Source organism: Centropristis striata, chromosome 5, assembly GCF_030273125.1.
Source record: "Centropristis striata isolate RG_2023a ecotype Rhode Island chromosome 5, C.striata_1.0, whole genome shotgun sequence".
NCBI lineage: Eukaryota > Metazoa > Chordata > Actinopteri > Perciformes > Serranidae > Centropristis > Centropristis striata.
The window spans coordinates 14,953,221-14,965,635 of record NC_081521.1 but is presented as its reverse complement, the minus strand read 5'-3'; the positions used below and the strand labels follow the sequence as shown (position 1 = coordinate 14,965,635).

General features: G+C 40.9%; 1 protein-coding gene across 1 annotated transcript in view; it reads left to right on the top strand.

Annotated features, from left to right (window-relative positions):
- kiaa2013 (KIAA2013 ortholog) overlaps positions 1–10,989 on the top strand; it is a 38,089-nt gene extending 27,100 nt beyond the window's left edge. The window contains exons 2-4 of the mRNA XM_059334143.1: positions 2,089–3,386; positions 6,166–7,019; positions 9,688–10,989. Of these exons, the coding sequence (XP_059190126.1) occupies positions 2,429–3,386; positions 6,166–7,019; positions 9,688–9,738 (1,863 nt within the window). The 5' untranslated portion in view covers positions 2,089–2,428 and the 3' untranslated portion in view covers positions 9,739–10,989. The remainder of the gene's footprint in view (positions 1–2,088; positions 3,387–6,165; positions 7,020–9,687) is intronic.
- Positions 10,990–12,415: the final 1,426 nt, after the last annotated feature.

The following is a 12,415-nucleotide window of genomic DNA, read 5'->3' as shown; positions in this document are numbered from 1 at the left end:
CTGTGGCCCCTGTGTCAAATTAATAATAAAATGATCAATTTATAACGATGAACGACCGAACAATTTTTACCTATTTTTTGTTCAAACAATATCTCATCGTACACAAAAGGAGCCCAGCATGTGTACATTGTATAATAGTTTAATTGTGCAATAAAAGCTTGTGTATATATAAAAAAGATAATTCTCACTGTACTGCACTTTCAAAATAAAACAAAGTAATTGTGCACAAAAATAGTTATTATTGTTGGTAAGTCTCATTGTTTCAATCAATATATTTGTATCTTCCAAATGTACTTAAATGAGATTTTTAAATAAGCTAAAATAAAGGGTTTGAATGCTTAAATATAATCTTTACTGTTTTTTAATGTGCCCCTCTGATTAAACACTGGCCCCTGCTTGGCCCCCACAGTAAAACTGGTCTAGAACCGCCACTGTATATTATACTAACTGTTTGACCCAATTATAGTAGTGGAATAAGAGCAGGGAAACAGAAGGTTGACGTTTTCTATATCACTTTATGATTTCAAACATTGACATTTTATAATGTAGCAAGTTTATGTGCTGAAACTTGAGACCCGCACCGCCCACCTCCCCATGGGGCAGAAACAGCAGTCTGAACATGATGAGCCAGCTGTTCTGTGCACATGAGCACTTGCACGTAGCCCATGCCACTGTCTGTTTGTTGTATAAAGTCGTAATTAGGTGTTAATAGTCATATAAACTAGCTGCAAAATGAAATACTCTTAACGCAGTAGAAACCTACTTTGAAACAAAAAAAAGATGAAGCCAGTGGTTTTCCCTCCTGTAAGTTCAGGGGGAACTGCTTTGTGATTCCCTGCTGAGCTGCAGAGGAGGGACAGTTACACAAAAAGGGAATTACACAGGATACAACTTAATGAATGAAATATCAGACTGCTGGTGTCTAATATTACCTTCAGTTAAACTTAGACTCCCCCAAAATATCATATTATTCACTAGACTGGAAAAAAACATTATGAACTGAGCCAAGAGACACATTCAAGCTTCACTTAAACAGGACTCCATCAATTCCACACTCAAAGTGCAAAACTTCTGATGGACCACAGAGATCTAACTCACAAAGTTTGTGATCTTGAATGTAAAGACTTAAATTATGTGTATTCACACATAATCCTCTACCAGATTTATTGAAGTGGGAAATTCTTGTATAGTTGTATAGTTAAAAAACTTTGCTATATATTTGGATGTCAAGTTCTTTCATGATATTTGAAGGATTAGATAAGCAGTCTGCTACTCCTGTGTGTGTGTGTGTGTGTGTGTGTGTGTGTGTGTGTGTGTGTGTGTGTGTGTGTGTGTGTGTATGTGTGTGTGTCTGGAATTCTACTGCTCCATTGCAGACTAATGGGTCTATACCCATATTATTATTATTATTATTATTATTATTATTATTATTATTATTATTATTATTATTATTATACCCATAACTGTATAAGGCTATAAAGGGTCTTTACTTTCAGGGAGTCCCTTCATCTGGATTAGTTTTTTTGTATTTTTTTGTGTTTTTTTTAAATGTATGGCTTCCTGTATTTCCCTTTCTGTAATATCTGAAAGGCCTATCATTTGCAATGTTTCATCTTCTGACAACAATATTAAATGTAAACTAACAGTTTTATGGAGATTCACTGTCATGCTGACTAGATTAGGAATCAAGCCATCACTCTTTTATCAATCTAAAAAAATGTATAATACCAAATGTAAAGAAAAAGTTCTACATTTTTTTAAATCAACCATAAATTGTGGTACAGTAGGCTATAAATATCATGATATAACCTTTAACTTATGTCTCCAACAATGTAATGTCTGTCAGTTTATTTAATCATAGAGAAACAAACAAATCTAACACTTGCTAATTAAATGGATATCCATATTCAGTACATTTTTAAATGCTAGTTTTTTACTTTTACTTCCAAATGTATTATTTAATATTAAAATCTAGTTTATTTTACACATTTTCCTGTCATTAACAGTATTCTCTTCACTATGTTATTTTAAATAAAGTCACTGTTTGCGACATTTCCGCTGCTGCTGTGTCGTTTTGCTTTCCGGCAGTAGTGACAGACCAGAAGTGTCCTGAGTTCCTGAAGTCAGCTGTTGTTGTTTCAACCTGGAGCCAAACAACAACCAAACAACAACCAAATGACCTGAAATACAGCGACTCTGCGACGGTCACATGCTGCAGCTGGAGGATGTGACAACAACCACGATGCAACAAACAACAACTCATTTCCAGCCGTTGTCGTTGTGACGCTAGCTACATGCTAAGCTAACTAGCCACAGGCTAGCCCAGCCAGTTTGTCCGCTTCGTGCTGGTGAATAATGATCTGACTTCCTAACATTGTAACCTGAGCACACTGGGCCGTGTTTAGACGTCTTCCATCGTTTAACCAGGATGTGGCTGCAGCAGAGGCTGAAGGGTCTGCCGGGCTTGTTGTCCAGCAGCTGGGCTCGGAGGCTGCTGATCGGGCTGCTGCTCTTCATCATCTTCTACTGGTACCTGGGAGCAGAGACCAGCTGGAGGCTCTTCAGCGGCTCGGCCATGCCCGGCGGGGCGGCCGGACAGTGCCTGCTGGCTGAGATCCACAGGTGGAAGTCTCTGGTGGAGCGGGGAGAGGGGATCTACAGCACACCTCAGGAACCACTAGACACACCGTTTGTATCCGGTAACGGCCATATTCTCATTGACATTGACTCTAACAAACTTTGGGTTGCGTCGTCCTCACAGCCCGGGTCTGCTCCGGTCCACCAGACTGAGTACTCCCCGAGAGTCGGCGTCCACCTGGAGGGGCGGCGGGCCGAGGTCCAGGCCTCCATGCTGTGGTTCCGGAAAGGAGCCGTGCTGTCGGTCCGCTGCGCCTCACCAGCCGCCCTGCAGTCAGCCCGGGACTGTGTCACCATCAGAGAGGAGTTCATCGCGCACAGGAGCAGACCTAACGTCTATGTCCAGCGGATCCACATCAACAACCCGTCTGACAAGACCGCCTTCTTCGACATCTCCTCGGAGAACCCCTCCTTTGGTAGCAAGTTCTCCACCAGTGTGGAGAAACTGGAGGACAGAGACATAGTGCTGTCCTCCGGCAGAGTGCCTGTGGAGAATAACCGCATGGTGCTGGTGGTGGTGGTTTCCAAGAAGCTCAACAGCAGGATCCAGGTCCCTGCTAAACTAGAGCACAAAGACAACATCCTGTCGGTGGTGTGGACCTCAGAACCGATCGAGCCCTCCAAGCTGGAGGAGACCTTCAGCACCCTGAGAGATGGAGCCAAGAAGGAGCTGGGGGAGCTGCTGAGGGCCAGCGTGGATGACCTGGTTGGAGACCATCAGCAGGCCTGGTTGGACCTCTTCATCTCAGGTGAGCGGAGAGCTTGTGGCTACTGTCCCTGGGAACATACTGGGGTTTCAAGAGATTAGAGAGGTTATTTGCTACAAATGACATGCATGGAAGGGAAACAGTTGCTTGAAGTGTGAGAAAGAATGTTCAAAAATATGAAATGGTACATCATGCCTTAGAAAGTTGTCATTAAATCAGCTAAAACATACCAATACACTGACGTGTTCTTGCAAAGGTCGTAATAAAAGTTCAAACTCCATGCTAGCTGAACTGACTGCAGGGCTGTGGAATGTTTTTATAAACTGTGTTGAATCAGTGCACACATTGTGAAATGTTGCTAAACCCTGAAGTGACTTTATGCAATGTCATGCTTGGTCATGTGTTCTGTCAGTAGCTTAGTTTGGTTTAATCATTGGTTGGGTTCATATTCTCTGCCAGGAGCTGAAAGTAGCAAAAACACACACCAGTACAATGTAATCAGACAGCTCTGCCCTGAAATCAAATTTTAAAAAGATGAAAGTTTTTCAGGTTTTGTTGATGCTGTCAGAAAGGTAATAATTCTGTGGGTGGAGTACATTATATTGACAGGTGTTTTTAATATTCTTCCTTGTATAAGTTAAGTGGCAAGTACAGCCTTTCAAAGAGCAATGGACTTTTAATTCTTAAGAATATTCAGACATTGGAAAATGAATGTGAAAAAATGTTTAAACATCATAAATAATAAATTCTAAAGTATTATAATAAATAAAACATAAATAAAATGAAACCACAGCCAAACCTATTAGCAAGGACTCTTGTGCTTAAATACATATTAAACATTGGACAAGGGTATAGTGAAAAACTTTTAAAACTCATTCTGCAGCACTACGATTAAGCTGGTTATATGTTATTTAATACAACTTAATGTTTACAGCTACTGAAGTTAAAGGAAATCAAGTGCATGCTTAAACCCATTCAGAGCATTTCATTAACAGCTGGTTTCTGTAAGCAGTGTAGTGGAATAAAGGGACCCGATTCCCACAAATAGATTTCTTCTGGTGAAATCTGATTCTTCTGCAATGTTAACAAGTAACCAGGTTTTTGACCCATTTCAGCACCAGCCCCTGAAGCTGCAAGATGAAAGCAGAGATATTTGTAGGGAGCAATGCATCTTCAGATTTAAAAAGAAGTACAACCAAAGTCTGATTGACACTTAAACTAGCACAAAGTAGCCTGTAGAAGTCTAAAGAAGTCTGTTTCCACAGCTGAACATGTGACTGTTTGTTACATTCAGATATTTTTTGGCAAAAGCTCACAGCCCCTGATAGAAAAAACAGTAATTCTTCCAAACTGTGTGGCTGGTCGGCAGCAATCAGGAAAAACACATATTATCCTTGACATAATCTTTACTTAACCTGTTTCACTGTTGCTGTGTATGCATGTGTGGGAGCTGCATAAGCACGGTGAAACTCCAACACAGACACCAGACAGGAGGACAGAAGCAGTGCGACCAGAAATTACTGTAAAACTATTTATTTTCATTGGGCTTAGGCGCTGTGAAAACGTGCTTCGGGATTTCAACCAATTCTTAAAATACTCGGTAAAACCTACTGTTTGTCGGGCATCATTTTGACTGAAGTGTTGTTGACATTCATAAGTAAACAAACCCGTGTGTAAACACAATGGGCGATATCATAAAATGTCTCAACAGCAATTTCGGTCTCGTGGCAGAGATTACCAGGACAGTGGGGCTACGAATCCAGCTCTGCCCACCTGATGGCTGGCAGATAGCATGGAGACTGTAAATAAGCTGGGGGAGAGGAGGGCTAAACATCAGGCTTAAGCCAACTCCTCCTAAGACTATCACTACACAGCATCCTGCCATTGTACAGTCGCTGGAGAACAACACAGATGAACTATAGCTGTGGATCACCATTCATAAATGGATGTTGGACCGCATCATGATTGTCACTGAATATAGCTCATCAGGGGCATTCTAAATAGCGTCATTGAGCTAACAAGATGCTATATACTAAAGGTGAATTGAACCATTGATGACTGTGGTAAGACCAGATGTGGTGGACCCGAGGCTGGTTCACATCTCTCTTCCACTAACGGAGACTAGCTTAATCTAAAACACACTTCATTCAATCTTAACTGAAAAAACAACAACTCACCCAACACCTCTCAGTTAAGTCTTTCCACTTTTATGCAACCAATAAAAAACAATAAAATGACAAAAGTCAGCCAAAAACGGCTTGGTCTTTGTTGGCTGGCCCACCTTCATCTTCAGGATTAAACCCAAACAGGAACAGAGTCATTTAAGTTTTAAAATTCCTATTAGTGGTAATGTTTCTAAGCTGCCAGGAGTCTGAGCTCTGGTGGCGACTGCTGTGCATCACACATCAAAAACAGCATGACTATCAGACAGTATTGAAAATCACACGTCTGGATTTCTCTATACCCAGGTATGCTGTCATACTGGAGTATTGCCCAAAACTGACCACAACTGGGTCCCAGTGGGATAATATACTTGAGTTTATAAGTCTAACCTTGTTTTGAAAATGTACCTTTCACATGAAAATGGACTTAAACAAATGTTAGCATACAAACTAAAGCTCTCAAGTTTTTAATTAAATCAAAAAGAGCTATGAGAACATATGAAAAAGCTATTTATAGTTGAGTTATCATGGGCAAAAGCTCTGTAAAAGCTAGCAGGTGGACCTTCAGTTAAGATCATTTTTCCAAGATCAAGAGTAATATTCGATGTTCTAATGCCAGGTTTTTGTGAAGTTGTGCTTCTGCTTCTTTCTTCATTCAGGCGTAGAAATGAGGAAGATCACAGACTCTCACACACCATCGAGTCGCACAGTGAACACCACCCTCTACTACATCCTTTCCTCTTCAGTGGCTCCCATGCTGGATCGAAGGCTGAATGCTGAGGAGCGCCTTCGTCTTGAGTCCAGCCTCAACTACGCTGACCACTGCTTCAGCGGCCACGCCACCATGCATGCAGAGAACCTGTGGCCCGAGCGGGTGAGCAGCGCGGCTCAGATCCTGCAGCTGGTCACACTGTGGACTCTGACTCTGCAGAAGAGAGGCTGCAAGGTGCTGGTGGCAGCCGGAGCCCACGGAGCCATGCAGGGTATGGTGCTCAGCTTCGGCGGCCTTCAGTTCACAGAGAACCACCTTCAGTTCCAGGCTGATCCAGACGTGCTGCACAACAGTTACGCCCTGAGAGGGATCCATTACAACCAGGACCTCATTAATCTGGCAGTGCTGTTGGATGTGGAGGGGAAGCCTTTTCTTCACGTGTCGGTGAAGCAGCAGGAGAAACCGGTGAAGCTGTACGCCTGCGAGGCCGGCTGCCTCAATGAGCCTGTGGAGTTGACATCAGAGGTCAAAGGTCACACCTTCCCTGTGATGGTGACTCAGCCCATCACACCGCTCCTTTACATCTCCACAGACCTGCGCCATCTGCAGGATCTCCGCCATACGCTGCACCTCAAGGCCATCCTGGCCCACGAGGAGCACATGGCCAACAGATACCCAGGCCTGCCCTTCCTCTTCTGGTTCAGTGTGGCCTCACTCATAACGCTCTTCCACCTTTTCCTCTTCAAGCTCATATACAACGAGTACTGTGGCCCCGGCGCTAAGCCCCTCTTCAGGAGCAAGGTATAAACAGCGGTAACACAACATAAGTGGAAACAAAAAACTGCCAACTGATGTGCTCTGCTCCTTTTGTTTGGTGGCATATATATATGTCCTCTCTCTCTTTGTGGGTTGGTTTCTCAGCTTTGACTTTTACCTTCTCTAAATGAACTTATTTCCCATTTCACATGGTACATGTTTGGAGTGGGTTGGCACAAGATCCTTAAACACCCGCCCTGTCTCCTCTCACAGAAGGTGATGACACAGTTCTAGTTCTGTGTTATAAAGGTATAAAGGTGATAAAGTTTTTTTTTTTTTTTACTGCAGCTGTTCCCTCTAAGAGATCGTGAGAAATGAAAAATTTGATCCCAGTCAAAGCACCAGTAAAGTAGTAGCCTTCATTCAAGATCACAGACCTTGAAGTTACAATTAAGCGCGTGGTCTGTTTTGTAATTTTAGCACGCCACCTGTTCGACTGCACTTATCATTGTGGAATTGAATACAAAGCATTTGTTGATTGCAATGGAAGTAAAAGAAGCACAAGAGGGTTTTTTCTCTTTCAGATTAGCATATTGTTTTCCTCACATTGTACTCCCTGAGCATTCTTAAGGGACCATACCAGTGTTTTGGGTTTCTAATGAATCACATATACTTTACTTTAGTTAAGTAACATTTTCTAAAGTTTAATGTAAGGATTTTGGATTTTCAAATGTTTCTTGGCCTTCTTCAAGGAAGCCATACATTTTCATTAATTTGATCATAATGTAAAAGTCAGTTTACAGAGACGTGTTCAGGTAGTTCAAGTGATCCATTCCAGTGGGCGTGATGTCTGCTTTTATTTTTATGAAAGTTGCATTGCTGTTTAATTTGAACTTGCACTTAGAATCTTCACCGGCGTCCTCGACTGACTTTTAGACTCAGTCAGCAAAGATAATGGTGTGTCAAAGCCAGAGGAATCCATCAGTACTAGCTGTGTCATAATATCTCGTCATGGTAAAAAAAAAAAAAAAAACGCTCCAAAGTTGGGCTAAATTTTAGTGAGAGAAAAACTTACATGGCCATTTTCAAAGGGGGTCCCTTGACCTCTGACTGTAATATATCTGAATGAGAATGGATTCTATGGACACCCACACATCTCCCCTCACCCACTTAAGAATTATTTCATGCAGTTTGGGGCAGAAGCCAATTTTTCTCATGCAGTAAAATGTTGTTTTTTTGGCTTATTATATTTGAATATTTCTGCTCACGGGGGTCCCTAAGCAGTCTTGAATAGCCATACAATGGGTCTGACTGAACAGCTGAGACTCTTCTTGATTCAGTGAGCCCAAATGTATTTCTGTGTGGTGATGCTAGACTCCATATTAGCAATTTCATTTTAGTATTCACTTCTATGTCATTAAGTTGTAAGCTGTTTTACACTAAACATTCAACATTTAAACCTAAACATCATATTTAGTTCAGATGTGAATTATATGACAATATGACTAGACTTGTCAGGTCCCCAGCTTTAACATGATGTTTACCACTTCTATGTGACATCAACTGTTGGCCTGCTATCTCCCCCTAAAAACCACCTTGTTGAAAAAACATAATTTTAGTTTTACAAGACACCTCCACATGGTATCTTTAAACTTAAAATAAGAGCAGCTTTAATGCCCACTGGGATTCATGACCTAATTAAAACAAGTTTACAGAGTTGATTTTTATATTGTAACTGAAAAAATGGCAGGCATTGACTCCATGGACACAGGAAAAATTTTTTCGGAAAGCTTAAAACTGGAACGCTAAAGCATGCTTACATTACTGGTTTACAGTACAGTCACATGAATGTGGTTTGTAGTAAATGAGTCATTACATTGGTATGGTCCTGTAAAATGATTATTATTTAAGGACAACTTTTACAGCTTGAGTTTAATTTCTGTAACTCTGGTCGTCACTACTATTAGTTACAATAACCATGAACTCTGGAAACACAGTATTATGGTGAAAAACAGGTCCCACACAGAGTATGAGACAGACTGGAAGCAAACCTTAAGATCAGCCTTTTTGAAGGAAGAACAGTGGTGAACAGCTAACATCTGCAGTTGTGCACACAGTTTCTCTTGTTTCCAACCTGTCTGATCATCTGACTACTCCTGTGAGGGTTTTTTAACCTGTCCAGAGCTACAAAAATTAAAACCCAACTTGGAAAACATCTTATTCTTCCTTTAAGTGAGATGATTGTCATGGATCAACCAAAAGCAAATGTATCCTGCAAAGAGCAGAAATCCAAGTTAGAACTGAGCATAGCAAGTTGGTGCTAAAAGTCCATAATGTCTCTTGTCTTGTAATACGGCTACTTGTTTACAGAAAGATTCTGACCTGCTGGACACTTAGAGGAGCTTGTGCTGCAGGCTTAATGTTTGTCAGTTATCAGCATGGACTGCTCACTTTGCCAGAAGTCTATCTACTTTTCCTTTTTTTCTGCATTTTGATGATGTTTTATATTGAATCACTCAATTAAATTAACAAGAAATCTATGGGTTGGCTTTGGCTCTTCACTACTGATCTTTCAAACTCTGCAGTGCCCCGTTCATATGTCTCATTCTCAGCTTGGCTCTATTTTTCCATATTTCCTGGGAGCGGTGTGGTTGGGTTGGGTAGTGGCAGTCAGATTCCTGGCCGTTCTAATCCTCCACTCTGACTTCACCAGGTCGCCCACAAAAGTGAGGATGGCTGCTGTGACACCAGGACTGCTGCTTGAACGCTACAGTGCTATGGCGACATTCAACATGTGGTAGTGGTTCTGCTTATTCTTTGGCAGCATTGGGACACATTAATGGGTGTGCTGGTGCTGAATGACATCTACTTTACATTTACAGTTTACTACTATCCTGTGGAGTGATAGCACCCACAGATCTGCCGGGAGACAATGTCCAGGCTGTAGCTTTAAAACTGGGAGTCACTTTAAAAACGAATAAGGCTGTAAATAATGATTGTCAGGGTAAATCTGCTTAGAAAAGTTGTTAGAAAATCTTCAAAAATGGCTATCACAAGTTTATATATTTCAATTTCTTCTTTTGTCTGACCAACAGTCCAAAACCTGAAGATTTTCAATGAAAGAATAAAAAAACAGCACATTTTCTCATTTGGAAACTAACTATGGGCTGCAGCCTACAGAGGTCTGATAGTGCACTTTTTTCTAATCCCTTTTCTTTTCAAACTTGTAGTCTTCATACCAAACCAGTGCTGACTCGAGTAACATGACCTAAGGACATCTATAAAACTTGCCACAGCTCCCTCTCGAGACCCTCGAGGCAACTTTACAACTTCTGTCACACACGTAGCGAAACATAATGATGTGGAGTTCCTACTTAGCCAACCTTGCCCAGAATGATTAGGATAATCTTAAAGGTATGCCCCATGATGTATAGGATCCCGTTATACCCAATAACTAAAACTGACCACCCCTGAACAGCTGTGATGGCAACTTTGCTAATTGACAAAAGTAGAATTTGGTAGCTTCCAAAGATAATATTTAAGTTAGTGGGTTTTGAAGCATACAAGAAAAGCAAGAAGAATGTCTCTAGTAGGTCTGTGAGGCAGCAACATGCTAATGTGCTCACAACCATGAAGTTAATGTAATGTTTGCCATGCTGACTAGCTTGGATTAATGTGTTAGTATACTGACATTTGTTGATAAGAACAATGATTTACCATGACACCATTTAATGGGGATCCCTCAAATAGTTGTTGGACAGACATTGACATCCATAGAGCTATTGCATTGGAGCAGAATAAAACCAGCATGTTATTTGTCTGTGAGTAAACCCTGTCGATACCACACTTACATTGTAATTGAAGGATCTTTTCATCTCAGTGCCTACACATCTTCTTTTACCACTGAATTGTCAAAAGTACACACTGGGGCCATCTACTAAATTATAGCTGCTCAAAGTTAAATGATCTGTAGTGTGTGTGTGTGTGTGTGTGTGTGTGTGCGCGTGTGCGCGTGCATGTGCGCGTGTGCGTGCGTGCGTGCGTGCGTGTCACACACACACACCAGGCTTACCATTAACTCCAATGTAAACCCATCACCACCGATATTAGATAATATTAGCCCAGTGAAACTGCTCCAAATATTTTCCTCTGATTCTGTCATCTTACACAAGATGCTGATACAGTTGAAACCAGAAGTTTACAAACACTATATAAAAAGACATATGTTTTTTTTTCTCACTGTCTGACATAAAATCAGAGAATCACTTTTCCTGTTTTAGGTCCGTTAGGATTACCAAAATTATTTCTATTTGCTAAATGCCACAATAATGAGAGAAGGATTTTTTTTAGACAAATTTTTCTTACTTTCTTCAAAGTCAGAAGTTTACATACACTAACATTATTATGCCTTGAAAGAATTTGGGAAAGCCCAGATGATGCTGTCATGTCTTTGGAAGCTTCTGATTGGTTTATTAACAACATTAGAGTTAATTGGAGACACACCTGTGGATGTATTTTAAGGCACACCTGAAACACACTGCTTCTTTGTGTAACATCATGGGAAAGTCAAAAGAAATCAACCAAGATATCAGGAAGAGAATTGTGGACTTCGAAAGTCTGGTTCATCCTTGGGTGCAATTTCCAGCCATCATACTGCTCAGGAAGGAGACGGATTACAGTTTGCAAATGCACACAGGGGCAAAGACCTTAATTTTTGGAGACATGTCCTGTGGTCTGACAAAACTGTTATCTGGCTGTTTTGTTTCTTTCGGAGTAATGGCTTCTTCCTGGCAGAGTGGCCTTTCAGCCCATGTTGGTACAGTACTCGTTTCACTGTGGATAATGACACACTTTTACCAGTATCAGCCAGCATCTTCACAAGGTCTTTTGCTTTTGTTCTTGGGTTGATATGCACATTTTGGACCAAAGCACATTCATCTCTGGAACACAGAGTCCGTCTCCTTCCTGAGCGCTATTATGGCTGGACATTCCCATGGTGTTTATACTTGGGTATAATTATTTGAACAGATGAATGTGGCACCTTCAGGCATCTGGAAATTGCACCCAAGGATTAACCAGACTTGTGCAAGTCCAAAATTATCTCCCTGATATCTTGGTTGATTTCTTTTGACTTTCCCATGATGGCTTTCCCAAATTGTTTCAAGGCATAATAATGTTAGTCTATGTAAACTTCTGACTTTGAAGAAAGTAATAAAAATTGTCTAAAAAAATCCTTCTCTCATTATTCTGGCATTTAGCAAATAGAAATAATTTTGGTAATCCTAACGGACCTAAAACAGGAAAAGTGATTGTCTGATTTCATGTCAGACAGTGAGAAAAAAAAGCATATGTGTCTTTTTATATAGTGTATGTAAACTTCTGGTTTCAACTGTAGGTTAGGCTTTTGTAGATAAATGGGAGAATCTGTTGCAATCTTCATG